This window comes from Equus caballus, chromosome 10 (genome assembly GCF_041296265.1).
Source record: "Equus caballus isolate H_3958 breed thoroughbred chromosome 10, TB-T2T, whole genome shotgun sequence".
Taxonomy (NCBI): Eukaryota; Metazoa; Chordata; class Mammalia; order Perissodactyla; family Equidae; genus Equus; species Equus caballus.
The window spans coordinates 15094520-15122361 of NC_091693.1; the positions used below are offsets into that span (position 1 = coordinate 15094520).

The following is a 27842-nucleotide window of genomic DNA, read 5'->3' on the forward strand; positions in this document are numbered from 1 at the left end:
CATAACACACAGACGGATGCCTGACATCGCCCCGGGAAACAGAACACCCTTGCTGGGGGCTTCCTCCTCCCTGGCAGGGACTGCTCTTCATCTGCTCCCGACGACTCCGTCACCTACAGTGGATGTGTCCCGGCAGGAAGTTCATTCAGGCTCCAGGGGTGGCCCCTAAGAGCTGGGACCCAAATTTGCCCCGCTTCCCAGGACAGCATGCTGGGAGAGGGAGGAGGAGCACCAGACAGGCTTGCACGACTGCTTTTATTCGAACCATCAGATCTGCCCCCCGTGAGGAGCTCCCAAGACCCTGCCTCACCTGACAGGAAAGGGCTTGGCATCAGGGAAGAGGGACCTGTTGCTCTCGTCCCTGCAGAGGGAGGTAAAGATGGAGGCTGGCCTTCCTGGTGACCACTGTGGCTCCGCCCACCACCCGACCCTGTGGGGGACTGAGGATGGGCTTCCCCGTCCCAGGTTGGGGGTGGGACCTCAGTCACCCCGACCAACACTCTACTGAGGGTGGGGGGCCTGGCCCTGGACACATCTCCGGGCGAGGAAGTCGTGGTCCCTCGTCCATCAGGCCTGCTGCCACTCTCCACCCCACTAGCGGGGAGGACGTATGTGATCCTTCGCCATCCACTGGGGACCCAGGAGGGGTTCCCTGCATGACATCCCCCCTCGGCCTCAGGCCAGCAGGCGGCTGTACTCTGCCAGGGCAGAGGACTTTTTCACACCGTCCCAGATCCGGGCAGCGTAGTGGAACCTGTGAGAGAAGGCCAACAGTCAGGGCGGCCCTTGCTGGGAGCCCACCAGCCGCACACCGGCCCTGGCCAGGTGGAAAGACTAGGTCCCATGTACGACCTGAGGGTGGCTGGGCCTCTCAGAACCCAGTCTCCTCGACTGGATCCAGGGAAGATGCCAGCACCGATGGGAGGTGGCCCTGCTTCTCCCATCTCCCCCGCGGTAAGGGAAGCTGAAGGGCCTGCTGTTGGACTAAGACCTCGGGCCCCAGCTCCGAGTCCAGACTTCTTCCCACTCCACCTAGGGTTGGCCTCGGTGGGGCTGGGGCTTTCTCTACCTCCCTCCAGTCTTGTGAGCATCAGAAACATCTATCAGCTGTGGAACCTTTCACCTCCCACGTTCTCCCCTCCATGTCAAATCTTCCCCACCAGTCAAACCAGTGGTAAGAAATATACCCCACTGGCTAAATAGGAGAATTCAAAATCACGTGAAACAGCACGTTGCCTGACATGGAAGAGGCGCTTACAAGCTGGGAGCAACCATCAATGTTCCAGAAAAGGAAACTGACATCTGGCACCAAGGGGCTTAATGAGGTCACATAGAGCTCTAAGAAGCGCCTTCTGTGTGCACCAGGGCAGGGCATCTCACCTTGACCCCCTCTGCCAAGAACCCTTACCAGTTCTTCTCGGTGAGGATGGTGTGTGACAGCTGTGGCCGGGCCATGGACATCACCTGGCTCCGGAGCTTGCTCACCAAGGACTGGAAACTGGGGTGGCCACGGTACCCAGGGAGCAGGGAGAAGAGCGGGCTGGAACCGGGACCTGGAAAGTTGCGGTGGGGAGGATAAGGGGGGCAGCCTGCCAAGAGAGGGCCTTCCTCCTAGTCAACCAGCATCCTGGGCCTCCAGAAGCACCTCCAAGTTGGGCCCTGGCCCAGCTGTTCCTGTACTTCCACGACTCTGAAACATGCTCCTAAGAAAGGGTCCAGGCACTTCAGGGACAGGCCGGAGACTCCCCTCAGACCAGGGTGGGCTCCCAAGACCAGTCACCCCCTAACCAAGGTGGGCCCGTGTCTCCCTCCAGACCAAGGAAGCTCCTGGCTCCCTATGAACCAGATTCCCTGGATAGGGAGCCATACCCACTCGTGGGGGGGTCTCACTCTCCGCCTCGCTGTCCATGAAGGGCACCAGGAACAAGTTGACCTCAGAGTCCAGGAAGTCGGGCGGGAGCCCAGGGAAGACGTTGCACTGTAACATGGACAGAGTACCTGGGGGAGAGAACCCATCAGCCTGCGGGCACCATGCAGCGGGGCAGAGGAGGTATGTGTGTGACGGTCAAGTAGGGCCAGAGACCAGGCTGGATCGGGAGTCAGGAGGCCACTGGCCAGCTAGGGGGTGGTTTGGGGACCCTCACCCTTGTAGCGCAGGTGGGAGTGGGCCATGAGCTGGTCGATCATCAGGTGCATCTGCCGCAGCTTTCGGGGACAGAAGTCCTCTCGACGAGCTTTGTTCTGCAGGAAGACTGAGCGGGGGAGGAGGCATGGAGCCCGGTGAGGCGGCTTGCGCTCGGCCACGCGGACTCCCCCTTCTCACCCTAAGGACCTGCCCTAACCCCTGAGTTCAGATCACTTGTAAATATTCACGAAACTGTGCTTTTGCACCAGGCCCTGGGCTGGGGGATGCTGGGACCCAGAGATGAGTCACATCTGGTTTCTGCCCTCAAGGAGCCCCCAGTCTGATGGAAAAGACAAGAGAGGAAGATGGCTATGTGACCAGGAGTATGACAGGAAGAGGCACCACGGTCTTGGCGAGGCCAGAGGACGCTGGGAGACCCTCCCTGGGGTGCACAGATGAACTAGAGCTCTGCAGAGGAGCGGCGCGTCAGTAGGGCAGGGCGAGGACAGAGCAGGTGAAGGAATGGCACGTGCAAGGGCCACAGGAGGGCGCACAGGGTACACGGGGCCCGTGGGCTGTCTCACCACTCGTGGCCTGAGCCCCACGCTGGGAGATGCCAGGGAGCCAGAAATGGGCAGACTTGGGTCCTATCCCCAAGAGGCTCTCATTCTGATCAAGGAGACAGACCCAGACCCAGACTCGGGGTCATGCCCTCAGTGGCCAGGGTGGAATTGAGGCCAAGGGACCCTTAGAGGAAGCGGCAGCTAATCCTTTTTGACTCACCACCTCCTAATTCTCAAAAGTGCTCCTCCGAGCTCCCCACTTCCCTGGAGCACTCCTGGTTTTCACCCCTCATTCCTCCACCTCTCCCCACCCCCAGGGCCCCAGAAAGCCTCTCACCCAGGTGGGGGTAGTATTCAGTGCCTTCATCGGAGCCTGAGGAGCTGCTGGACTCGTGGCTGGGGGACGGGGTGGAGGGCTTCACCATCTCTGCTGTCTGGAGGAACCTTGGGGTTTGGGGTGAGAGGGTGGTGCTGAGGCACAGGCACCCCATATCCCACAGCCTGGGGGAGGGGCTCCCTTTGCAGATGTGACGAAAGCTACAGCCACACTTGGAAAAATGCCCCACACGCACCAGATTTCTCACACAGTTTTAGGGAATTCAGAGACAACCTTCTCAGACACCAATCTAGGGACCCGTGGCATTTTGTAATGAGTTTACGCTACTAAAAAAAAACCAACTTAATTTTTTAGAGCAGTTTTAAGTTCGTAGCAAAACTGAATGGAGATTTCCCGTAGACTCACCCCCGTCCCCCCCAACACACACAGCCTCCCCCACTATCAACATCCCCCACCGGAGCGGCACACTTGCTACAACCCATGATTAACATCAGGGTTCACTCTTGCTGTTTTCTACGGGTTTTGACAAAAATGACATGTAATCACCATATTGTATCACACTTAAGTTTCACTGGCTGAAAAATCCGCTATGCTCTACCCATTCAGCCCCCAACCCCTGATCTTTTTACTGCCTCCATAGTTTCGCCTTTGCCAGAATGCCATATAGCTGCAATCAGACTAGAGGGCAGCTTGGCGTCCTTCACTTGGCGACACGCGTGTAAGGTTCCTCCATGCCTGTTCACGGTTTGACAGCTCACTTCTGCTCAGCGCTGAACGACGCCCCACTGTCTGGATGCACAGTGTATTCATCCATTCACCTACTGAAGGCCGTCTCAGTTGCTCCCTCGTTTTGGCAATTATGAACAAAGCTGCTACAGGCATGCGTGTGCAGGTTTTTGCGTGGACGTAAGTTTTCAGTTTATGCTACTTTAAAATAATTTTCCCAAATAGGTAAAAGTAGATAAAATTAACCTGTTATCTGAGGTAAAGGGTACTAGGATCCGATAAAAGCTACGGACATTCTCCTCATGCAGACAGACACACAAACACGGTGTCCACAGTTTCAAGGGGTTCACCTGCTCTGAGAAGCCCAGCTGTAGACTCCGGCTTAAAAATAACGCTCTGCCACGTGCCAGCCTGAGCCCACACCCCCACTCAACGTGTGCAGTCTGTTTCCTCTGTTTCCTTCACATGTCTGTCTCCCCGGTGCCCCAGCAGCAAATGGTATAAACAAACGTTCAGTGTAGCTGCCAGGTGAATGAATGCCCGTGGACGGCGGTGGCAGGAGCGGAGGTTTCAGACTTAAGTCACTTAGATCTCGTCACCACAGCGGCTCCCCTAGCTAGTCGTCGTGGACTGCTGGCCAGCCCCACAGCTCGCCCCATCCCCAGGGTTACCAGCACGAACAGCAAGCACCCACCGATCAAGTGCTTACTATGTCCCAGGTACCACGCTGAAAGCATGGTCTCCACCTCAGCTAATCTGTATAAAACAGCCTGCCTCTGAGCAACTGTGGAAAAGGAGGCCACTCGCCTAGTGAGAGCTGCCTGCCTTCGGACACATCTGCTTCCTCCAGCTCAGCCCTCCCTCCCCATGAGCTCCCGTCCTTCTTTCTGCCCGAGGCTGCTGGCCTCCCCACAGCTATTTCCTGGGGCCCGAGGCCAAGAGGAACTCTTGTAGCCACAGGTTTGAGCCAGTGCTGTCTGGTGGCATTTCTGGAACCTCCAGCTGCTTCAGGCAGGACTCCTGCCAGATCCTGTCTCCCTCCCTTTTCCTGCCCGCCAGGGTACCAACGGGATGGTACACATGCCTGGAGGACATGGACGACAGGACTCGAAGGGGCAGACAAGCCATCTCCTCGTGCTATTCACTCAACAAATTTATATTAAATATCTACCTCGTACTAGGCACTGTGTGACGCGCTGGGGACTCCTCCCTCCTGGGGCTTACGTTCTAATGGGGAGACAGACCATACAGAGATCTACAGTTTCCTGTCGGGGAGTGACAGTGCAACGAAGGGAAACACAGCAGGGCAAGGAGGGGAGAGTAACAGGGATGCGACGTTAGTTGGTCAGGAAGGCCTGAGGTCGACCTGAAGGACACGAGGCGGGAGTCTGAGCTCCGCAGGAAGTGTTTCTGGCTGACGCATGAGGAGTGCAGAGGTCCCCAGCTGCACGAGGAGCAGCCATGAGGCCACCCCCACTTAATGGAGGGAGAGAGGGAAGCGGTAGCAGAGGAGGTCAGCAGGGTGACTGGGAGCACATTGCATAGGACCTCATAAGCCACGCGTGGGAAGGACTCAACTTTATTCTGGGTGATGTGTAGTCAGTGGAAGGTTCTAAGTGAGTGTACGTGTGCTGAGGGAGAGTTAGGTGGCGGTGACCCACGCCACCTTACATTTTAAGAGGGCCCCTGTGACTGCTGCGGAGCCTGTGAGATGTGGCCGAGTGGCTCAGGCGGGGGGCCGCCATCTCTGGCCTGGCCCCCTCCCCAGCTCCTCACCTGTACAGACTGAGGTCCGTGAACCAGTCCTGGACGACAATCACCACGTGGCAGACCGTGAAGAGGAAGGCTGCAATCTGGAGTGACTGAGGGCGGGCAGGAAGGGACGACAGAGCTGAAGGCCCCCCTGTGCAGACTGGGGCCCCTGATGCCAGGACTCAGCTAGGGGGGCAGCAGGGCAAGGGCCTGAGGGCCTTTAAGCACCTACTCTGTGCCCAGACTGTGCTGGCACTTCCCTTACAGGCCACGCCTAAATCGAGCAGGGGAGGAATGGTCACCACCATTGCACATGGGCGGATACCGAGGCTTGAAGGGGAAGGGGCGGCAGGTGACGTTTCCCAGGGGCAGAGCCAAGAGCCGAGCCAGATCAGACTCCCAGGGCTGTTCTCTTCCTGCGGCTCCCAGGGCACCCAGGGCTCTTACGAAGCAGAGACAAGGTCAACCCACACCCAGCTCCCCATGGCAGATCCTGCGGGGCAGGGTGCCCTCGGCCCCTCACCTGCATCTCCACGTAGGTGTGCGGCAGGTTGTACTCCGGAGGCAGCTTGCGGTCGTTGTTGATGAGGTGGTCCAAGATGGAGGGGCTCAGGATGGGCTGGGGCAAGGGAGAGAAGAGGGTGTCAGGGAGGGGCCTGGGGTCGGCATCCTGGGGCCACGGCTACCCATGTTCCACACGTTGAAGGCAAAGACATCGCCTCTCTCAGGACAAAATGAGGTGAGAAACACGGAGTTTCCAATGACTACAGTGCCAGGCAGCAGGAGGAGGGGAAGGAGAGTCTCAGAGCAGATCCCTTGGCCCCGGCTCTTCCACAATCTCACTGCTCCCCAGAGCCGCCAGCCCAAGGAGAACTCTGCTCGCGCTGACAAATTTCACACACACTTCAACGAGTCACGTCCCTTAAGACCCTTTCTGTTGTTTGTTGTTTCAAATGCTTTCAAAACTTTGCTAAGATAATTACTTAGGTCAAAAAGCAATGATTAGTGTGAAAACCGGTGAGGATTCAATCATCGCATCACTGGGTGTAAAAGAATCAGTGGTGAGCGCATCACTTTTCTTAAAGGAACATTCCATGTAAAGACAGGAGCTAAATGAGCCTGATAGTCTGTCAACTTCTTTTTTTTTTAATTTTTTTTTTTTTTTGAGGAAGATTAGCCCTGAGCTAACTGCTGCCAATCCTCCTCTTTTTGCTGAGGAAGACTGGCCCTGAGCTAACATCTGTGCCCATCTTCCTCTGCTTTATATGTGGGACGCCTGTCACAGCATGGCTTGCCAAGCAGTGCCATGTCCGCACCCGGGATCCGAACCGGCGAACACCAGGCTGCCGAACTGGAACATGTGAACTTAACTGCTGCACCACCGGGCCGGCCCCTGTTGACTTCTTACTGCGGTGAGTGGACTTCTTTAAGGAAGAGGCTTTCCCAACTGCTCACTTCCTAAAGCTCCAAGCACCGCCCTGATCTGTTCTGCCTTAACTTCCCTTCTGCCCTACGTGGGCCTCTGACCCAGCTCGACACCAGTTCAGCTGCTCTCTAGGTCCAGGTGGTCCTTGCACGGAGCCTGGCACACTGGTCTCATGGCACATTTGCAGGTTTTCCACTCTTCCTGTCACCAAAGCCCACAGCAACCAGAACGCTATTCCACTAACATTCAGGCCCTGACCAACAGAGCTGCAGGCAGGGGGTGGGGGCAGGACACAGGACACAGACTGTGATAAACCCCGTGGTGCATGCGCTGGCAGGTGTGCTCAGGCGCTAGTGGGCGCTCAGAAGAGGGGAAGGCTTCCCGGGGGAGGCAACACCCCAGCGGCATCTTCATTAAGGAGAAGGCCTCAGCCAGGCCTAAAGGCAAGGGAGGGAGTGTTCTAACGATGACAGTATGGACGGCTAAGAGTACTGAGCACTCCCTTCATGCTGGGTGCTGTCCTCAGGACTTGTGTTAACTCATGGAAACCTCATAAAAACCCCTACAAGGTGGGCAATATTATTTTTCCCACTTGAAAACTGACGAATGGAAAAGTTAAATAACTTGGCCAGGGTCCTACAGTCGAAGGTGGTTTTGGAAAAGGGAACAAGAAGAGGAAAGCCCGAAGTGGGGTGGGACCATGGTGAGGCCTCATGGTAGGTGTGGCAGGCTGGTGACCACACCAGAGGGGGAGACCAGGGAATCTGAAGGAGGTAAGCCACACAGCCTGAATGCCAGGTGAGGGAACGGGGACCTCACCTGAGAGCAAGGGAGAGCCAAGGAAAGCTGCTGAACGCGTGACAGGTCAGGTCTAACGACAGTCAAGGCCCTGAATGCTAGCCACGTGCCAGGTCCTGTGCCAAGCACTCTGCTGGAATGTTCCACTGAATCCTTGCAACAATCCTGAGGCTGAGTATAACTATCATCGCCATGTACAGACAAGACACTGAGGTTTAGGGGGAATTAAAACTTGCTTAAAGTCACCCAACTGGTAAGAATTAAAGGCAGGATCCAGACACGGACCAACTCCACGGCCCACACCTTTAACTGCTATGCTAGAAAATTCTTTAGGCTACTGTGTACACAATGGATTGTGGGAGGGGGCAAAATTGGACAAGAAGAGACTAAGGGCCAAGAAAAGACACAACTTGCCCGAGGGCACCTAGCGTGTCCATGGCTTGGCTGGAGCCACATGGCATGCAAGCAGGGTTCCGGCTTAAAGACTTTCGCGGAAAGAGCGACGAGGGAGTGCAGCGGGGTGGGGCAGGCGGGGGGGTGGGGCAGGCGGGGCTGGCACCTGTGTGTCCAGGAACACAATCCGCTCTTGGGTAATAAAGAAGTCGATGCCACTGGTCTGGTTGCCCCCTCGTTCCTTCATTTCGGCGCTCTGGGCCCGGAAAACATACGCCCTGTGGAGAGGAGCAGGCGGGCGCATTAGCGGTCCGCTTCTCAGCCTCTGACAGCCCAGGGCATGACCTGTGAAGTGAGCATGTGGGACGAGGTTCCCCGCCTGGCCACACGTCCTTCCGTCCATGTCTGGGGGGCTGTGTTTTACACCACATGACTCCACCCCTCCCCCAAGTAGACACGTTCACTCCTGGAACGAGGTCAACAGACTGAGGAGCTGAAGAGCAGGGGCTCTGCCAGCCTGCTGTCATCCAAACCCCAGCTCTGCCTCTTCCTGGCTGTGTGGCTTTGGGCAAGGTCCTTAATGTCTCTCTCCTCGGTTTCCTCATCTGTAAAATGGGGCTAAGGAGAGTCTCAAACCTCTCAGGGTTACTGTGAGGTTAATTCACTTGAAGCCCTCAGAAGCGCGCCTGACCTCCAGCGGTAAATCATCGTTCACTATGAGTCACCAAGTGCACCTCCATCCGGCCCTGGAGACACAGCACTGACACCCCCCGCCCCACAGGGGGAGGCTGTTTGGTGTCCTGGTGCCCAGCTCTTCCCCTGTGAGGTGTCTCCCCCATTTCTACCTGTGCTGGATGAGGGGGACACGAGAGCAAAGCAGGCAGAGCTGGGCCTTACCCTAAGCCACTGAGCTCCACTGGGTCACTCTGTGACTTGGACAAAGCCATCACCCCTTTGAATCTGTAAAATCAGGGTCATAGTACCTGCCTCTCAAAGGGCCACTCCCGCCTCCCTGAGATGCTCGTATGTCGCTGACACAGAGCAGGCAGCCTCCCACTAACAAACACTGGACCGCAGGCCTATGTGCCAGATCCCGGGATGCAGCAGGGAACCAGGAAGACAAAGCCGCTGCCCATGCAGCTTCTGGCCCAGCTCACAAACCAACAGCATCAGTCACTGCGGGCCTTAGGAAAAGAGGCGTGCAGGGCTCCAAGGGGGGAACTGAGTTGGTGGAGCTGGGAAGGGCTGCCCTAAGAGGCAAAAGATGACGCTGAGGGTGAGAGAGAAAAAGGAGCTAATTAAGCAACTTGATTTCCCGTACAGGGGAGGTGAGGGGGGTGGAGGAAGGAAGCAAGACCACGCCAGGCAGAAGGCAGGTATGAGGCGTGCATGAGGAATCCAGGACCAGTGCGGCAAGAGCAGAGAGAGCGACGGGCGCAGGGAGCACACAGAAGGTACATGGGCTGTTGTGGGGCAGTCAGGAATGGGGGCTCTGGCCCAGGAGCCTAGAAGGCCCTGCAGAGATTTAAGCAGGAGTGACAGGACTGGATTTTGGTTTTGAAAAGCTCCCCCTAGCGGCTGCGTGGTGAGGACTGTAGGGTGCACAGAGTGGGTAACAAGACTTGCAGGCCCAGGACTCCGGCCTCCCTGTGCCTCTCCGACCTGACTTCCTCCAGCTCCATGGCCTCCACACCACTCTGCTCACAGGCCAGGCAAGCTCCCACCACAGAGGCTCACACTTGCCATCCCCTCCGACTGGAATGCTCTTCCTCCGCGGAGTCTGCTTTCCCTCAGGTGTCCCCTTAGCGAGGGCTGCCCCGACTATCTGATTTAAAACTGTAAGCTAGCCCCAGCACCGCCTCCCTACAATCCCTTCCCACTCTATCTTCCAACATGCCAAACAACGTATTTACTTTGTTTACTGCCTCCTCCTTCAAAATGTGGGCCTCATGAGGACACAGATTTCTTGCAGTCTTGTTTATGCTGTTTCCCCAGCACCCAGGCAGTCCCTGGCACATAGTAAGCACCCAATTAATATTTGTTGCATTGAACTAAAGCAGGGGGACCAGTTAGGAAGCTCTTGGCATGGAAGTGGGAATGGAGCAGAAAAGCAGATGAAAAATAATCAGGAGGTAAAACTTCTGAGATTTGATGACCAGAGTTGGTACCAAAGTCCACCACACCACAGGCTGACACGGCTCAAAAAGACGAGCGAGGCCAGCAGGATTCTCTCTAGTTCAGGAAGCAGAGCTGAGGGGCACGGGGAAGTTTTGCTAGCTGGGGGTGGAAGCAGAGATGGAAACCACGCTATCCGAGAGAGCTGGAGCGGGTCCAGAGCGGACCCAGGCTGAGCCGAGGTCCTGAGTGAGGGGAGAGGGGGAGCCGGCCTGAGAGCCGCGACAACCTTGCAGCTTTGGGTCTAGCGAATATGTATTCTCACAAGAGTGGTTCTTAGCCCCAGGCCCCTCTGGGATCTGCTGGAACCACGGCCGCGCTCCCTAGGAGAAACGCCTGACTGCAGATGTGTATGATTCTGCACATGCTGTCGGGAGGTTCATGGACCCCTGGAGGCCCGTCCATGGAGTCCAGGGAAATATCACCTGCTTTATCAAAAACGAACCCCTATGTTTTTCAGACAACCCCAAGTAGCTACTACCCCTTCTGAGCCCCCATTTTGACCCTTCCTTCACTAGACTGTACACGTCCCCTACTCCCTAATCCCTGCCTTTCTCCCTTTCCTTCCCCGCCCTGAGTTTTGGGCCCTGGTCCTTCAGCTCCCTACTCCCCCAGATCTTCTCCCGTGACTTCATTGTTTATGTTCATGATCATATCCTATTCTTACTCAAGAATGCAGGACTCATAAAAAAGAGAATGCAGGCCTGTGGCTGGTGCAGAACCCACGCCCTGCGTCCAGGGCTCCTTCCCCACTCTATTTCCCAGGCACGTCAGCTGCATCCTGTGGGCATCTGCTCTGTGCCTTGTTAACTTTTGCCTTCCTGATCTCATCTCGTCCTCCAAAAACCCACTCTACAGGTGAAGAACTGAGATACTGGGAGGCGAAGTGACTTGCCCAAGGTCAACCAGCTGGGGAGCGGCAGGGCTGAGACTGAGGTGGGGCTTAGTGACTGCATCGTCCCAGTTCCCGGCGGGGCTCTGTACCACTGCCTGCGGCACGGCAGGAAGGAAAGGAGGGAGGCACAGGATTGCTGACCTCGGAGCCACACAAAGATCTAGTCCAGCCCCCGTCACCCTCACCTGACGAAGATGCTGAGGCCAAGGGAGGGGAAGCAATGTCCCAAAGTCCTTTGGTAACACTCCATGCAACACCCAGGCCCACCCTTCCCCTGCCCCAGGTGAGTGCCCACCTCCCTCCTGGCCTTCCACACCCCAAACGCCCCTACCTGATGTCCCCCTCACCTCTGGTCCTCCTCGGGAGTGTTGGCTGACAACAATGACATGACCATGGACTTGCCTGTCCCCTGGAGGCCCAGGACACCGACCACCAACACATCAGTCTGATCCAACAGGTACTGGGGGAAGACGTAGGAATGTGACCATCAGAAATCTGTCAGTTGCCGGAGTGAGACGGGGGGCCCCAGAGACCTCTGAGGCTCGTCCACCTGCCTTGTCAGACACGAAGAAAAACTTCTATGGCTTCTGTGTGTGTGTGGTGGTGGGGGTGGGGGTGGGCTATGTGGACTGTTCTGGACACAGAGAACATCATCTGTGAGAGCTCTAAAGTAGAAAAGAGCCTGACGTGGTCAAGAAGCTAAGAGGAAGTCCGTGGGCTGGAACACAGTTGGCCAAGGGAAGCCTGACCTTGGGGAAGAGAAGGTGAGAGGCACAGGAACGGAAGGACAGGTCATGGATCAGACTTGGTGAGCGAGGCTACTGGAGGGGACCGCTGGGAGGCCTTCTGCTTCAGGTGGGGAGGCGTGAGAACGGGCACCGTGCGTGGGAAGGGAGATCCGTCCACCCAGGCTCTGGTCTGTGGACTTTAGTTAGGAGTCCCGGAAATTCCTGAGACCTTTGCCTCCGGGCCGCCAGCTGTGCTGACTTTCACCACCAGGGGGCAAAAGAGACCCTCTTCAAGGAAAACGGATTCGCCTCAACTGAGGCTGTTGTGCCTTACACTCATCTGAAGAGCTTTAAAAAAAAAAAAAAAGGGCAGCTAATCCTAGACCTAACTACAGACATACTAGAGTATCCAGGGCTAGCCCTGTTCAAAGTGGGAGACACTGACCACCTGTGGCTATTTAATCAAAATGAAACAAAAGACACTCAGTTTCCTCAGTTGCACTGGCCACATACGGACGTATGTGGGTAAGGGCTCAAGGGCCACACACAGGGATAGTGGCGACCATACCAGATGGTGCAAACACAGAGCATTCTCGTCACTGCAGAGTTCCACCTGACAGTGCGGAAGGGGAGGGCCTGGATACCGGTTCTTTTTTTTTAAAGCTCCTAGTTGATATCCACGTGAGGGTGGACAGAGAGAGGTGGCAGGGACCAGGTAAAAATGGGCCCAGCACGCTGTCCTCCTAAGTCCAGGCAGCTAGAGAAGAGGAGGGAACACAGCTACACACCTAGGACAAGTGGAGCAGGGGCACGATGTGACAGGTCTGGGGGGAAGAGCAGCAGAGGAGCGGAAATGAAGACTGGGAGAGTGGACGTGGGTGTGACAGTCCAGAAATGCGAGGTCTGAACCAGAGCAAGGGCTGCTGGGATGGCGGGACCTCTGGGGAGTGACATTCAAACCAGTTAACACTGGTACCACACGGGTTCTGACCGATGAGGAGAGGTACTGGAGGGCCCAGGAGGCTGCCCCGCTGTGGGGCGGTGCAGGGGATCCCAGGCATCCGGGTGGGGGGCTAGGGGAGTACCTCCTGGCCAACCAGCAGCAAAGTATTTCAGTATCACCTGCCAGCACCGCTGAGCTAGCGTAAGGGACAGAAATCCAGCCCCGGCCAGGTGAGAACCTTCTGCTCCATCCCAGCTCACGGCTCCAGCTGCCTGAAAGCGTCTGGCCTGATGGTGCCCCCCTAGGATGCTGGGGGCAGCGGGTGGAGGAGGCGAGGGCGCTGGACCTCAAGCAGGGAGAGCCCCCCGTACCTCAATGGCACTGTCGCACCAGTTCATCTGGTCATCCACCAACTTGATGCTGTGCTTCATGCGCTCCGGGGGCAGCAGTTTGGCCTGGCCCACGACAGCTGGCGACAGGAGAGAGCAGGGGACAGGGGATGCGGTGAGGGTCTGCGGGTGAGGGGGCTCCAGCTCCCAGGCAGGCCGTGCCCGGCCCCAACTCACGATCCATGGCTGCCGGAGCGGCAGGGCCCATGCCCCGGTTCTGGATCTGGTACACAGGCTGTGTGGGTCTCTGCCCCTCCTTCTCCCCCTTGGGTGGCGCAGGGGCGGCGGGAGGTGGGGGGGCGGCGCCCTCGGGGGTTGAGGCAGTGGTGGTGGCCGCAGGCCCTTTGCCCTCCTCCCGGGGTTTCATGAGGACGATGGGCTTCTCCAGAGGGCTTGGGGCAGGCGGGGCCGCGGGCACTGTAGGAGGTGGTGGCTGCTTTGACTACGGGGATGAGAAGGGGCCAGTCAGTGGGACAGATCCTCACCTAACTGCTCCTGGCCTCCCCTCCCGAAGATTCCATCTTCCCTGCTCACCCGCTCTGCTGGAGGCTTGGAGAGGATGATGGGGGTTTTCTGCATGACCGACGTGCTTGTCTCTTCGCTGCCATCCTGTGGTGATGGAGGGCAGTTACTCAGGGATGGCTCCCCTACCTCTCCAGGCTGCTCCCGAAGGCCTTTATGTGCCTGGTACTATCTACATGCCTCCACATACTAATTCTCTCAATCCTACCAACAGCCCTGTGAGAGAGACACTATTATTAGCTCCATTCTACAAATGAAGAAACTGAGGCACAGAGAGGTTAAGTGGCTTGCCCAAGGTCACACAGCCAACAAGCAATGGAGCCCCCATTTGAACCCAGGCCTCCTGGCTCCAGAACCACGCTGTCAGCCACTCTGTCTGGCTGCCTCTGACGGACAAGCTCAGATGGAAGGAGCTGGGCTCTGGAGCCAGACAGATCCTGGTTTGAACCTGCCCCGCCTCTTGTGGTTGTATGAACCTGGGAAGGAAGCCCCCTCACTCAGGCCCGTTTCCTCACCTGGCGAAAGGGGCTCAGAACTCCTTCCTCGCAGGCCTATGATGAGGCTGAGAGGAGAAAGCCCTCAACTGGCCCTGTGGCTGACACCGCAGGTGCTCACCATGAGAGGGGCCGGAAGCACGTGCTGGCCTGACCCTCTCCGTCCCAGCCCTGCTCCTGCACCAGCCACACCTTGCCCTCCTCGTGCCTCTTTGGACTCATCCCGACTCTGCTTACAGAAGGGGAGAGACTGAGCTTGAGTTCTCTCCTTTTCTGGGTCCCTGAGTCACCTGGGGAGAGTCTCGGCCTCTCACCGGGTCTGCTCTTCACCCACACACTGAGGACACTTATTTAAGTCCTGCTCCCTTCACTGGCCTCTGGAGAAGAGGAAAGGAAAGGACGATGTGAAAGGGCTTTGCAAAGGCCAGCAGTGCGAGAACTGCAGGAGAGGCTGTGGGCTCCCAGGCCGTGGAGAAGCAGACGAGACCCGGGCCCGAGGCTGTGGGGCAGAGACGATGATGGCCAGGAGACAGACTCGGGAGGCACACTGGACAGCACTGGGGCCTGACGGCGTGGGGCGGGCTGGGGAGGTGTCTAGGATGGGGCCCAAGGGGCTGTTACTGATACAGGAAGGAAGACATATGGCCGGAAGACGCTGAGGTCAGCAGGGGACACAGAGGTCGTGAGGAGGCCACTGGCCATTTAGGAGGCGGCCAGAGCTCGGCAGCAAAGGCAGAAACAAAGACAAGAGATATGGGAGCTGCTTGTGCGGGATGGAAGCGGAAGGTGTAGGCAGACGGGAACGGTCCCCAGAGGATGTAATGTGCAAGGAAGAGAGACGGTCCTCACTGTGCCGTGACCCGAGAAGGAAGAGCCGGAACCAAGCGCACTGTGAACAAACTCTTCTCCACGCTTGCACTTAGGGCTCAGCAACGGGTCCCAAGGGCTCCGTTCCTCCCCGTACCGTCAGCTCTCAGAGGTGGGCAGGGCCCTAGACAAAGAACCCAGGGGCAGGTGCTGGCAGTAAGCCACCCAGGCACAGGAGGAGAGCAAGGCAGGGCCTGGGCCCACCCGAGGCTACCGACTCCCAGGCCAGGGCGCCCCCCACAGCAGGCAGATGCTGCAGCACTCGAGGCTTAGCTGGCCCCAAGCGTACTGACTGTGCCTCTGGGTCAGTCCGTCCCCCTCGGAGGCTCATTTTCCTCGTTAGTGCAAATTGGACCTATCCTGGGTCCGACTTCATGGGGCGGCTGTGAGGGTTCAGGGAGGTCCAGGGCCACAGAGGCCTCTGCGTGGTGCCAGCACACTATGGCTGCTCAACAAGCACAGACCGCTGCCGTCACCATCAGACACGAGCTCGTGGCCCCTCTCGCTCAAACTCTCCAACGCCAATTTCTTCCGGTGAAATTCGAACTTCTCTCTAAGCCCCACCAGGCGCTACGGGATCGGGCCGTCACCTCCTGACCTCATCTTCTATCACCCGCCCCCCTCCTCATGCACTGCAGCCGTGTGGCCTCCCGGCCACTCCCTGCACACACCAGCTGCTTTGCAGAGGCTGTGCTTTCAGGCAAGAATGCTCTTCACTCAGAGTCTGTCCCGGCTCGTTCCCTCACCTCCTTCGGGTCTCTGCTCAGAACCCGCCTCCTCAGAGAGGCCTTCTCTGGGCACTCCACCTAAGGCAGCCCCCTTTATCTCTACCCTCTTCCTCGAGGGCAGCCCGTTTTGTCCACCGACACATCCCCAGCACCTAGATTAGTGCCTGGCACGTGGCAGGGGCTCAGGAAACACTTGTGGAATGAGCGGATGTGTGAACGCTGCCGTTGGGCGCGGACGCTCACCCGTCTCTCTCTTTCCCACGGTGCGATGTAGTCCCTCTCCCGACCGCCAGGCCCAGAGAGGTTCTGGGGGCCGCCGGAGCCAGGCTCCTTCCACCGTCGCCGCCGCTCTATCCCGTAGAGCCCAGGCTGACTGTGCCCAGACTCAGACATGGTCACCTACAGAGAAAGAGGTCAATCCCAGGGTGAAGAGCGTCCCCCCGCTCAACGTGGCTCACTCTGGACTATAAGAAGGCCTTTCTTTCCAGAGAGCTCTGGAGCTGTGGCAGTGACTGCCAGCTGGCTCCCAATATCCATTCTTCACTTCTTTCAAAAAAATGAAACCCTCGGTTCTGAGCTGGGTACATGGCTATCCAGAGTACACTTCGCAGCCTAGTTTGCAGTTAGGTGTGGCCATGTGACTAAGTTTTTTCTGGCCAATGGTATGATACTAGACATGTGTTCTGGCAGTTTTCAGATATTTTCCTTCATAGTCACTGGCACGTGCCTTCTGCCCCTTCCTCCTGCTGGCTGGAAGGAATGTGGGTGTGGAGGCTGGACCTCAAGCAGCCATCTTGGACTATGAGGCAACTTAATGTAAGGAAGGCATGGTAGAACAAGATATAAGTTTTGGGAGTCCCCTATTAACCTCGAATTGCCTACCTCTGGACGCAGTCAGAAACAAATACACTCCTGTCTCTTACTATTCCCAACTATTAATCACTTTGTCCCAATATAAATATAACTCATATGGGCAGGGTCACATAAAAATGGGACATTCTGTTTCCCAAAATGCAGCAAGGCATTTCCTCACAAATCAATAACATGACCCTCAGTCTGACAACTTCTCTTTTGATTACCCATTACTGGCACAGGTGGGGATGAGGCTCCAGCATTCAGAGGCCTATTGAAAATAGGTGTCTGCCTACATTTCAGGGTCTGTTTACCTTTCATTCCTGATAGTCCGCACTCCAAGGTCCATCAGTGTTTAAATTAATCTAAGATGTTATAAAATGTATGGCTACCTATGTGACCCAGCCCCTGTTGTTTAACTATCTGTTTACAGGTCCCTAGTGGGCTTCCCCATGTCAACCTGCAAAAACAGAAACCAGTGTAAGAGGCCAAGCTTTTATTTGGGATCAAAGAATTGTAATTTGGGGAACACAGATTCAGGTAGAAACCCAAATAGCATCCCCCTAGGAAATAAAAGTCAGGGGCCTTTGAAGGGAAGTTGAACTACAAGGAATTTTAATCGGAGTTGGAGGCAGACAGCTAGTCTTGGCTAAACACTATTGACTCCATCTTCAGAAAGTCCACGGTTCTCAGTCTTTGCGATCAGGATGTCGGTTCTCCTGCCGACTTCTCAAACAATTGCTTGTAAAACAATTGCTGTTTGGGCCCAGTCCAAAGGTTCAGCCCGGCCCAAGGGTCAAGACAGCAGGGCGGTTTCTCTGGAAAGGTGGCTCTGACTCATTTAAAAATGGCTCTACTAAGTGAATTTTGACACCCCGCTGTTTACACATCACCTAGGGCAGGCTGAGTACTTAAGAGTCTGCTTGCAGGACGAGGAGGCCCTCAGCTGTAGCTCACAGGTCAAGGTGGCGAACCGCAGCCCGTGGACCAAATACGGTCTGCCTTCTGTTTTTTGTAAATAAAGTTTTATTGGAACACGGGCCCGACCATCAATTTACAAAGTGCCTCTGGCTGCCTTCCTGACTCAACAGCAGAGGTGAGCAGATGAGACAGCCCGAGTACAGCCTGCAGAGCCTAAAATAATTATTCTCTGGCCCTTTCCAGAAAAAGTCTGCCGATCCCTGCTTACCAATTCGTGCCTGTTAAATGATTTTACAAAATCCCCTCCACCCCCCACCCCAGTGTATAGCGACAGGAGCAGGTCCCTGCAAGAGACTCTTCCCCCAGAATGAGTGTCTGTTGACAGGAGGATGCAGGGGTGATTCTGCCAGCCAGGCAGGGGCCGCTCCAGCTCCTCACTGCGCCACCAGACCTGCCCCCAGCCACGACCTGGGCTGAAGCCCGCCTCCGGAGACAGAGGACAAGGCCTGTCTACGATGCTTACGGGAAATGATTCACTGAGCCCTTAAATGACTGTTTACAGCTCGGCTGGAGCCCCTTCAGACCCTGGGACTCTTCCCTCCTGTGCAATTAAGCGTCTGCCTGCACATTATTCTGGAGACCTCCCCAGCGCTTAAATGTCTGTTCTCCTGCCTCCAAGGGGCTTCTGCCCCACCCTAGTGTCTGTTTACACACCCACAGGGACCCCCTTCCCATGCAAATAAGCCTCCTTTTGTCCTTTATTCTGGGAACCTCCACAGTATTTGAGTCTACTTTACAGCCCCTGTGGGGAGCTCCCCAGAACTGAAAAAGAGTCCACCGGCACACAACCTGGGGACCCCCAATCTTGTTTCCAGGCTCCTTTGGGGCTTCCCTTAAAACTTACAAAGCCAGTCTATTTCGGACTCTCAGGGTCACCTCCCAGCCCTCAGTCCTTCAGCATCTCTTAATACACCCCTTTGGGGGCTCTCCTCGAATCTAAGCGTCTATCTGCCAATCACGGGGCGGGGGGAGACCCCCCCCAGTTCCCAACTCCGGATGGACGCCCACCCTCAGGAAGCACTCGCCCACCTCGGAGCTCAAGAGCCTGACACACACTTAAGGTCTCCAGCACTTACACGTATTTACACATCTCTACATCTACAGGCTCCCACACGGGGCCTCCCCCGGAGCTCGGGGGTCCGTCTACACATTCTTCAGGGCGTCTGATTACAGGCCTCCCGCGGGGCCCCTACAACGAGAACCTCTGTTTACACCGTCCTTTCCGGCCACTTCACAGCCCTCACTCTCAGGCCCTCCCACTTCTGAAGCTCCTAGGCACACGTGCTCCGCCTCCGCCCACCCGGGATTCATCGGGTCCCCACTCGGCGACGCCCACCAGCCCACCCGCCGGGCGGCCCCGGGACCGTTGAACGGCCGAGGAGGGGGCGGGCCCCTTACCTAAGGCGGCTGCTGATTGGTTCCCGGGCGCGCGCTCTCGGTGACGGGGCGGGGTGAGGGCGGAGAAGGTCCACCACAAGCCACCAGCCTGTAAATGGCGTGTGGGGGGCCTGGGAGCACGGGGTAGAGAGGGAGAGAGCGAGCACCGTCACTCCGGAACCGGTCTGGGCATCCCGGAAGGCCGGCCCGAAGGAGGAACGGGAGCGGGAGGTATCGCGGGGCCAAGCTGAGCTCAAAGCCCACGGGCTGCTGGCCCAGCGCATGCGCCGCGGGGTAGGCGCGCGAGAACGGAGCGTGAGCGTCGGGCCGCGCATGCGTGGATGGAGGCGGTTGGCCGCAGCACGCATGCGGGTTACGGAGGGAAGGCGCTGCTGCTCCGCCTCAGTGCGCGTGCGCGTCGTTGGGGCTAAGCGTGGGCGTGCCGAGAAGCGGGAGCGAGGGCCGCTCTGGAGATTTCAGGTTCGAGTCCCGCCTCGGCAGTGGTGATGGCAGGATGCGGTGGGGTGGGGCGGTAGGGCGGAATCCTAGTGTCCTGGGCTGAGTGAGTGCTGAGACCACAGGAATGAATCAGGCCTGGCGTTTGCGCTGGAAGAGATCCCAGCCTGTGGAGGGAGACGGCCAGGGGATCAAATCACATGGGCGAGGGCGCGGGTCCGGTTGGACCTTGAAGGGCGGCCGAGGGCACCCCAGGCGGAGGGTACCGAGGGAGAAAAGTTCAGACTGGCTTGGACCTAGAGTTCCCCCGGGATGGGAGTTGAGGCAGTGGAGGTCAGATCCCCAAGGGCCTCTAGAGTCGGGCTTCGTCCTGAAGGCATGGGAGACGCGGACTGGTGGGGACAGGACCACGTATTAAATCTCTCGGGGGTCACGGTGGAGGGGGAATCCAGTCAAGGGATTTAAACGCCTGCGGGCGAAGCCCTGTGCGCACCAAAGGGCAGGCGGAGGTCGCCGCCCGCTTATAGCGCATGCCCAGTCCAAAGGCTGGGCCGCTTAGCTGGGGCCAGTGGTCTCCAGTGGGAATGAGAGATTGTTCAAGAGAAGAGAGAAATAGAAATAGAATCATAGATATATAAGTGAATGAGGAGTTTACCACTTTTCGCTTGAAATCTTATTAAAAGTATTTTTTGAAATTATATTTGAACGGGGAGTACATGTACCTTCTGACAAAATTCAAGCAGCCAGTGGGGTACACCATAAAAGTAAGTCTCCTACTGTGGTTCCCATATTCCGTTCCTAAAGCACCGGTTCCCAGTTTCATTCTGGATCTACTGTCAGAGCAAAGCATTGTCGTTAACAGCCTGAGTCTGGGTTCCTGAATCAGGCCGCTGACCTTGGCCCAGTACCTTACCCCTCTCGGCCTCGATGTTCCCATTTGTAAAATGGAGATGCTGGCACCTTGTGATGTAACTGGCAGAGTTAAATGGGTGGAAGCACCTAGGACAGTGCCTGGTGCACAGTAGCGCTATATGTTGTCCTTATTTTGTGATTTACGATGATAACGGTAGTGGTTGGTTCAGAGCTGCCACCTCCCCTCCATGCCTCATCCCTGCTGCCGTTTTCTGGGCACCGGTGCCAGCTGGAGCCGTTTCTCCGCACTGCCACAGGCTGGGTGGAGAATCCTGTTGTTGATGGATTCTCTGGAAGTTTGGGGGTGTTCAGTGGAGATAACATGTGACAGGCCATCTTTGTATTATGTCTGTCAGTGTCCCTTTGTAGCATCTTCATCTCAGATCATATCTGTGTGGTGGGTTTTCTTTGAACCTGTGAACCCAGAGCGTGCCAAGCGGAGTGTGCTAAACTTAACCAATGCGCCACCGGGCCAGCCCCCGTCTCTGTTTTTCTTATCTGAATTTCTCAACCCCTGCTCACCCTCCATGCCACTTTCTCATCTGGGCAACCCTCAGAGGTGGAAACGACTTAAAAAGGGAAAAGGAGGGGCCTGGCATTGACCATGGGCTCCCTGACCCAGGGTCTGTTTTATATACATCACTGCAGCCACCCTTTCTCCCCATTTAACAGATGCAGAAAATGAGTGCAAGAGAAGAAGGGCCTTGCTGAAGGCCCCATAGCCAGGAAGCAGCAGGGCCTGGATTCAGACCCAGTCCTGTCTCACTCCAGGGCGAGCCCACGTTTTTTCCCTGGCACCGGGCAGCCTGCCTGGTGGTGAGTCAGTGGTGCGGTCAAGCACCCAGAGAGCCGCCTTTTCTCTTCTATTATTGGCATAGCCTGCCGTTGTGTGGATGTACCGTACTTCATTTAACCATTTCTTATTGATAAATGTTTTGGCTGTTGCTGAACTTCTGCTCTTACAAACATTTGCTGCCGTGAAATCCTTGTACATCTGATTGCATGTATGTGGTAGTACTCTCAGTTGAGCCAGAGTTGCTGGGTCAAAGAAAAAGTGCAGTGGGAACTTGGAGAGCCATTGCCGAATGATCTGTTCATCTCGATTCATTTCTCTGTTCATTTCATTCATTCTTTCATCTGTTGAATGAATAATGGGACTCTAGTCAACTGCCAGGCACAGCGGCAAGCTGGAGTGCCTGGAGTAATTTTCTGGACAGAGCACCTGCCCTCTGGGAGCAGATATTCTATTTGGGTAGATGACGTCAGGTAAAAGATGCTTGGAAGAAAAGGAAATCAGGATAAGGGGACTGAGAGTGACAGAGGTCACGGAGTGACAGGTGGTCAGAGAAGGCTGCTCTGAGGAGGTGACATTTGAGAAGAGGCATGAAAGAAGGTAAGGAAGTGAGTCATTTGGAGATGCTGAAGAACAGGAAGTGGAGAGACCCCGAGGTGGAGGTGAAGGTGGAGTGGGCCTGGCTCTTTAAGGACTGGCAAAGTGACCAGAGGGGCTGGAGAGAGCGAGGGGAAGGGAGGCAGGATTATTTAGGGATGGAGCTAGAGAGGGGCTAGCTTACCTAGGGTCTTGTAGGCCATGCCGAGGGCTTGGGAATTTACTGGAGTGTAACAGGAAGCCACTGGAGGGAGGGCCCTGAGCAAGGACCAGTGGGTTGTGATGTATGTTTCATAAAGATTTCTCCCATGAACACCAAAAGTTCCTAACAGCGTTGGCTGTGGAGGTGAGGGTCTCAGATCAGAACTGTGAGGAAGACTTTTTAAAGCCTTTTAGGTTTTTGAACCATGTGACTATTATAATCTATGCCCAAAAGAAGTTAAATGAAAGCAGTGCGGGTCGCTGTGAGGAGGATGGCCCGAGGGCCGGGCAGGAGTACAAGCAGGAGGTGAGGAAGCTGGTGTCCCTGCCTGGGCGGGAGATGGTAGTGACTCAGGGAGAGGGTTGTGGGAGAGGAAGCATGAGTCAGGGATGAAAAGTGATGCCTTTTACCAAGATGGGGAGGAGGAGCCTTGCTAGGAAAGGCTTTGAACTTCTTAACTTGGAGATGCACATTGGACATCAAGTAAGTGGTCCTAGTCGGGGGGAGAAGCCAGGGTTTGTAGACACAGAATTTTTACTGACTTTTAAAGACATACACAAAGGTTAACGTTATGATATAAAGAGCCTCCACATACCCATTACCCAGTATTGACAGTCATCTATATTTTACTTGTCCTGTTTCTTCTGTTTCCTCCTGCCACACATAAGCACACTTTGTCCTGGAGTTTCCTTCTTTCTTTTTTTTTTTTGTAAGCAAATCTCAGATGTTGTGTCATTTTATCAATCGCTATACAAGTATGCTAAATTTTGGAGCTGTTAACATATAGATGATATTTAAAGCCCTGAGTTTCACTGAAACCATCCAGGCTGAGGGGGTAGAGAAAGCAGAGTAGGCCGTGGGGCCTCCCACATTTGGCGATCCGTGAAATTACCAGCATTTTAGAGAGGGGCTGAGCGGGAGCAGGAACATCCAGGAGAGGAGATGACCTGGTACCAAGGGAACAAAGGGTTCCAGAGAGAAGGTTGACACCAAGTATGTTAATCTGAAAATAAGGTGATGGATTAGGGAGCAGAGGTAGGGGCAGTAGCTGGAGGAGGAGGTAGGGTCCACGGTGAAGAAAACAGCTTTTTTATCCCCCAGTCTAACTATGTTACAGAAACTTCTCAGTGTTGTAGTATAGATTTTGTAAGAAGAAGTTTATAGATTAGACTTATTTCTCTTTTTGATTATTATTATTTTTTTCCTGCTTTTTCTCCCCAAATCCCCCCAGTACATAGTTGCATATTTTAGTTGTGGGTCCTTCTAGTTGTGGCATGTGGGACACCGCCTCAGCATGGCCTGATGAACGGTCGGTGCCATGTCCCCGCCCAGGATCCGAACCCATGAAACCCTGGGCTGCTGAAGCAGAGCCCAAGAACTTAATCACTCGGCCACAGGGCTGGCCCCTACACTTATTTCTCTTTAATCTTTTTTTGGTGAAGGGTAACTTAAATGTGGAAAAATGCATGAAGGGCACAGATCTTAAGGCTACAGGTCACTAAATTTTTATAAATATACATACTTGTGTAACCACTAAGCAGGTCGTGATGGAGAACATTTCTAACACTCCAGAAATTTCCCTGTGCCTTTTCCCTGTCAGTTCCCCCACTCCAGAAGCAGCCATGGATCTGATTCCCGTCCTGCCCTTGGCCTTCACATAAGTGAAACCTCACAGCAGGCCTGTGTGTCTGGCTTCTTTAGCTCTGTCTTCCGTGTTGTTGCAGGTAACAGGAGTTGGTTCCTTAAGAACTTTCAAAGGCTTTCCTACTGGGTATTTTTCATGCTGGCTATTTTACAGTATCTAAAACAAAGGCTGGGTTTCAATTCCAGATGGTTTGCAGTTTGGTGAATACAGAGCCAACTTTAAGGATAATGGAGGATCGCAAGTTCTTCAAGTTCCAGGGGTTTCTTCTTTTGTTTTGTTTTTAAGCTTGTAAACGAGAGAAATTTATTTCTCGCCGTTCTGGAGGCTGGAAGTCTGCGAACAGGGTGCCATCATGGTCAGAGGAGCAGGGTGTTTCTGAGCTGGGACAAATGACAACACGTTTGTCTGCTGATGGGAGCGAAATCGGGAAAATGGACCAGGAGATGTGGAAGTCAGGCCCTCAAGGAGGCGAGGGGGGTGCAGACAGGGTAGAGTGGAGAGAGGCGGGTGGAATTGAATTGAAGCCGGGCCAGCTCGTCCTGGGAAAAGCAAGTTTGACTATGTGACATCTCCTCCAAATTGTAAAAAACCGCTCTCCTGGTTTTTATGCGTTGGCAGCTGTTCCGCATAGCATCAAAGCTCAAAGCAGGTCTTTGGACTGCCAGTTTCGTGTTGATGTCGATGATATGGCTTCCTTTATGGACCTTAATAAAGAGCTGAACAAACACAGGCGATGTTTGTTCTCAGTGGTTGGGGCAAGAGGGAGAGGAGAGCGGTGGGTAGTTAAGACAACGAATGTTTAGGAAGGAAGAGGAGCCCATGGCGGGAACAGCTGTGACGCTGTGATTTATAATAAATATATATTTGGTCTTTGTACCCCATTTCTGGCACAGAACTCCTAAAACCCTTGGAATTTCCTGTGATGAGAGCAATCAAGGCGTCTTTTGTTATGTTAATGAGGCGACTTGGAAAGCACCTCGGTCACCTAAGGTTGGGGGCTGGTTGCCAGGGGTCCCAACCAGGTACCTCAAGGGTTGGAATTTTCAGTCCCACCTGCCCCTCCACCTCTGGGGAGGGGAGAGGGTCTGGAGGTTGAATCGATCGCCTATAATAGCCACTGGTTTAATCAATCGTGACCATGTAATGAAGCCTCCGTAAAAAGCCCAAAGGGATGGAGGGCGTCCAGGTTGGTGAACTTGTGGAGATGCAAGGAGAGTGGCGGCTCAGAGAGCAGGGAAGCTCCACGCCCTTTCCATACCTTGCCCGATGCATCTCTTCCATCTGGCTGTTCTCAGGTACATCCTTTTATAATAAACTGGTACGTGAAATGTTTCTCAGTTCTGTGAGCCATTCTCGCAAATTAATGGAACCCAAGGAGGGGGTTGTTGGAACCTCCAGTCTATAGCCAGCCGGTCAGAAGCACAGGTGGCAACCTGGACTTGCCACTGGCGTCTGAAGTGGGGGCAGTCTTGTGGAACTGAGCCCTTAACCTGTGGGGTCTGATGCTATCTCCAGGTAGACGGTGACAGAATCCATGGAACTGTAGGACATCCTGCTGGTGTTGGAGAATTGCTTGGTGTCGGGGAAGGCGTCACAAGTCAGACTGGGTGCAGAACAGTCAGCAACCAGGGTTTCTTGGTACTTTGCTGCAAGCCTGTTTGCTGTAGACATCTTTGCCACAAGTGTTTTCGCTGCATAACCACTTGGCCCTATGGCAATTTTGCCGTAAAAGATAAAAATCACGAAAAATAAAAGAGGGCCATTCATTCCAAAGGACGCAACAAAACGTGAAAAAGATGAATAGCAAAATTAAAAGGACTTTATTGTGAAATACAAAAGATTTGAATAGGTTTAAAATATGTGTCTGGAGATTCACGGCAGTCCTGCCCAAAGAACCAGTTTTATTTTGTGTGTGTGGATTGCACCTCACTAAGCACCTTCCTTTGTTCCGTGGGACATGTGGGTTCAACTCTGCCCCCTCGAAGAAGAGGCCTCGGCCCTCTTCTCCTCCTCCAATATAGTGTGATTCAAAATAAGAAACAACTCTTGGGGCAAATCATCGACACGGTCAGCTCGATGAAGCCATCAGTAAGACACTGACTGGAAGAAATGCCAAGTATTTTAGACCGCTACCGTCACCACCATGTCTGCAGGTCACCGTGGAGACCACTCTGAGGGCTAGCCAAGATTTATAGCATATAAAAATGGGAGGAACTGTGAGAACTTCGTCAATGGAGAAGTGAAACCAAACTGGAAAAAAAAGACAAAACTGTCAACCAGTTATGTTCTTTTCTTTTATGGCGGTTGATTCGTCAATGGAGAAATAAAAGGAAAAAAAAAAAAACCCAAACCGTCAAGCAGTTATTTCTTTCTGTTTTATGGCAAAATTGCCTTACAGCCCATTAGTTAAGCTACGAGAATGGTTCCGGGGAAGACATGGCAGCCCAGACAGGGAGGGGAACTGGGGTGGGGCTGGAGCCTGAAGGGCCCACAGGTGAGGCTGTGGCTCGATGAACTCAATGGAGCAGTATTCTGCAGTGAAAAAGAGTGGGCAGCCGGGTGGACCTCACAGCCACTGCAGGGACCCTTCAAGGTTCAAAGTCAGGAGAACAGAATCAAGATAGAGGTCAGGATGGGGCTGGCCCCGTGGCCGAGTGGTTAAGTCTATGCGCTCCGCTGCAGGCGGCCCAGTGTTTCGTTGGTTCGAATCCTGGGCACAGACATGGCACTGCTCATCAGACCACGCTGAGGCAGCGTCCCACATGCTACAACTAGAAGGACCCACAACAAAGAATATAAAACTATGTACCGGGGGCTTTGGGGAGAAAAAGGAAAAAATAAAATCTTTAAAAAAAAAAAAAAAGATAGAGGTCAGGATGGTGTTTACTGGGGACAGAGGAGGGTACTGGCTGCGAGGGGCATGAGAGCTTTTAGGGGGCTCGTCTCGCTTGAGCCGAGTGGTGGCTGCTCAGGTGAGTACATTTGTGAAAATCCATTGAGACTGCATTTAAAATTTGTGTGCTTTATGTAAAACAGATCTCAATAAAAGGGAAAATGAGCTGGGCCTGGGAGCTAGACTTTGACACAAGGGTAGGTGGGAGCCATGGAGGGCTTTTGAGCACGGGAAGGGCCCAGTCAGGTCTGGGTGTCAGAAAGGTCCTCAGGGGCCATGTTTGGAGGGTGGGGGGGCGCGGTGCATGGAAGGGAAGAGGCCAGAGCTTGGCCCTGCCTCTGCTCCTGACTGGCTCTCTAACCCTGGTAAGCCACCACCCCTCTCTGGACCTCCTTGTCCCCACCCAGTCTCCTTGTGGGAGTGGAGGCAAAACAGAAATAGGAGAGGAAAGGAGCCAGAATTACTGTGACACTGAGTCCCTCTGGCTGAGACCCCTCTGGCTCATGTCTGTGGCTTCAGCCCCTGGGGCAGGGCCATCAGGAAGTACTGATCTGGGAAGGGGTGTCAGGACATGTGGCCCCCAGAGGAGAATGGGGCCAGCAGGCAGGGCAGACTGAGATCTTTCAGAACATCTCTCCCGTGTTCTCCTAGTTTCGTAGTCAAAAGCCCCTTGTCACCAATTCCTACCTTGTCTCAGCGGAAACCTACGTGGTGGAAGGTGAGGTGCTTCAGGCCACCCCGGGTATTCAGTGTGATCATTCGGGGCTAGTCACCGAGTCCCTGCGTGGGACACTGAAGACGTACCACTGGACAAAAGCGAAAATAGTGTCATGACCTCTGAGCATCTGAATGGGCCAGCTGGCTAAGTGCTGGCTCAAATCCCAGCTCCCCCACCTCTTTGCTGTGGCTTTGGCCAGGTTTCTTAATCTCTCTGTGCCTCAGTTTCCTCATCTGTGAAATGAAACCAACAGTACCCGCTTTGCGTCTTTTCACGGAGATTCTATGAGGTCATTTATATAAAGGGCTTCACGTGGTGCATGGTGCAGTAAATATTATCGTGATGGAAACCGGTTCATGGGGTTACGGGAGCTTCAGAGAGGGCTTCCTGGAGGAGGGGACATCTAAGCGAAGGCCTAAAGGAGGAGTGGGAAAGAGCTTGCCAGCTGAGGAGGGGTGGGACGAGGAGAGTGGTCCCTGAGGAGTGAGTTTCAGGGGAAGGCGCCCTGCAGGGGGAGGGAGCTGGAAATGCCTGCACAGGTCCCGTCCTGTTCCT

At 54.9% G+C, this 27842-nt stretch overlaps 1 protein-coding gene and 1 long non-coding RNA gene across 4 annotated transcripts; one reads left to right on the plus strand and one right to left on the minus strand.

Moving 5' to 3' along the window:
- Window positions 1–241: 241 nt before the first annotated feature.
- On the minus strand, window positions 242–19418 carry SMG9 (SMG9 nonsense mediated mRNA decay factor). 3 transcript variants are annotated; one of them, XM_023649816.2, is made up of 15 exons: window positions 18771–19094; window positions 17028–17173; window positions 16105–16260; window positions 13785–13859; window positions 13428–13692; window positions 13233–13330; window positions 11538–11650; window positions 8287–8398; window positions 6027–6122; window positions 5528–5613; window positions 3026–3132; window positions 2145–2252; window positions 1870–1998; window positions 1409–1553; window positions 242–754 (listed from the first exon to the last, which is right to left on the minus strand). In XM_023649816.2, exons 3-15 carry the CDS (start codon window positions 16252–16254, stop codon window positions 676–678), a joined length of 1563 nt encoding a protein of 520 aa, XP_023505584.1. In that variant the 5' UTR covers window positions 16255–16260; window positions 17028–17173; window positions 18771–19094; the 3' UTR covers window positions 242–675. The 3 variants fall into 3 exon arrangements, with proteins under 3 accessions (XP_023505584.1, XP_001500002.2, XP_005596373.1); XM_001499952.7 differs by lacking the exon at window positions 17028–17173 and having other exon boundaries at window positions 19093–19418; XM_005596316.4 differs by lacking the exon at window positions 17028–17173 and having other exon boundaries at window positions 18771–19099.
- Window positions 19405–25430, plus strand: LOC138915720 (uncharacterized). The gene is made up of 2 exons (XR_011421877.1): window positions 19405–19551; window positions 25192–25430. It is a non-coding gene; the product is annotated as an uncharacterized lncRNA (long non-coding RNA).
- The last annotated feature ends 2412 nt before the right edge of the window (window positions 25431–27842 follow it).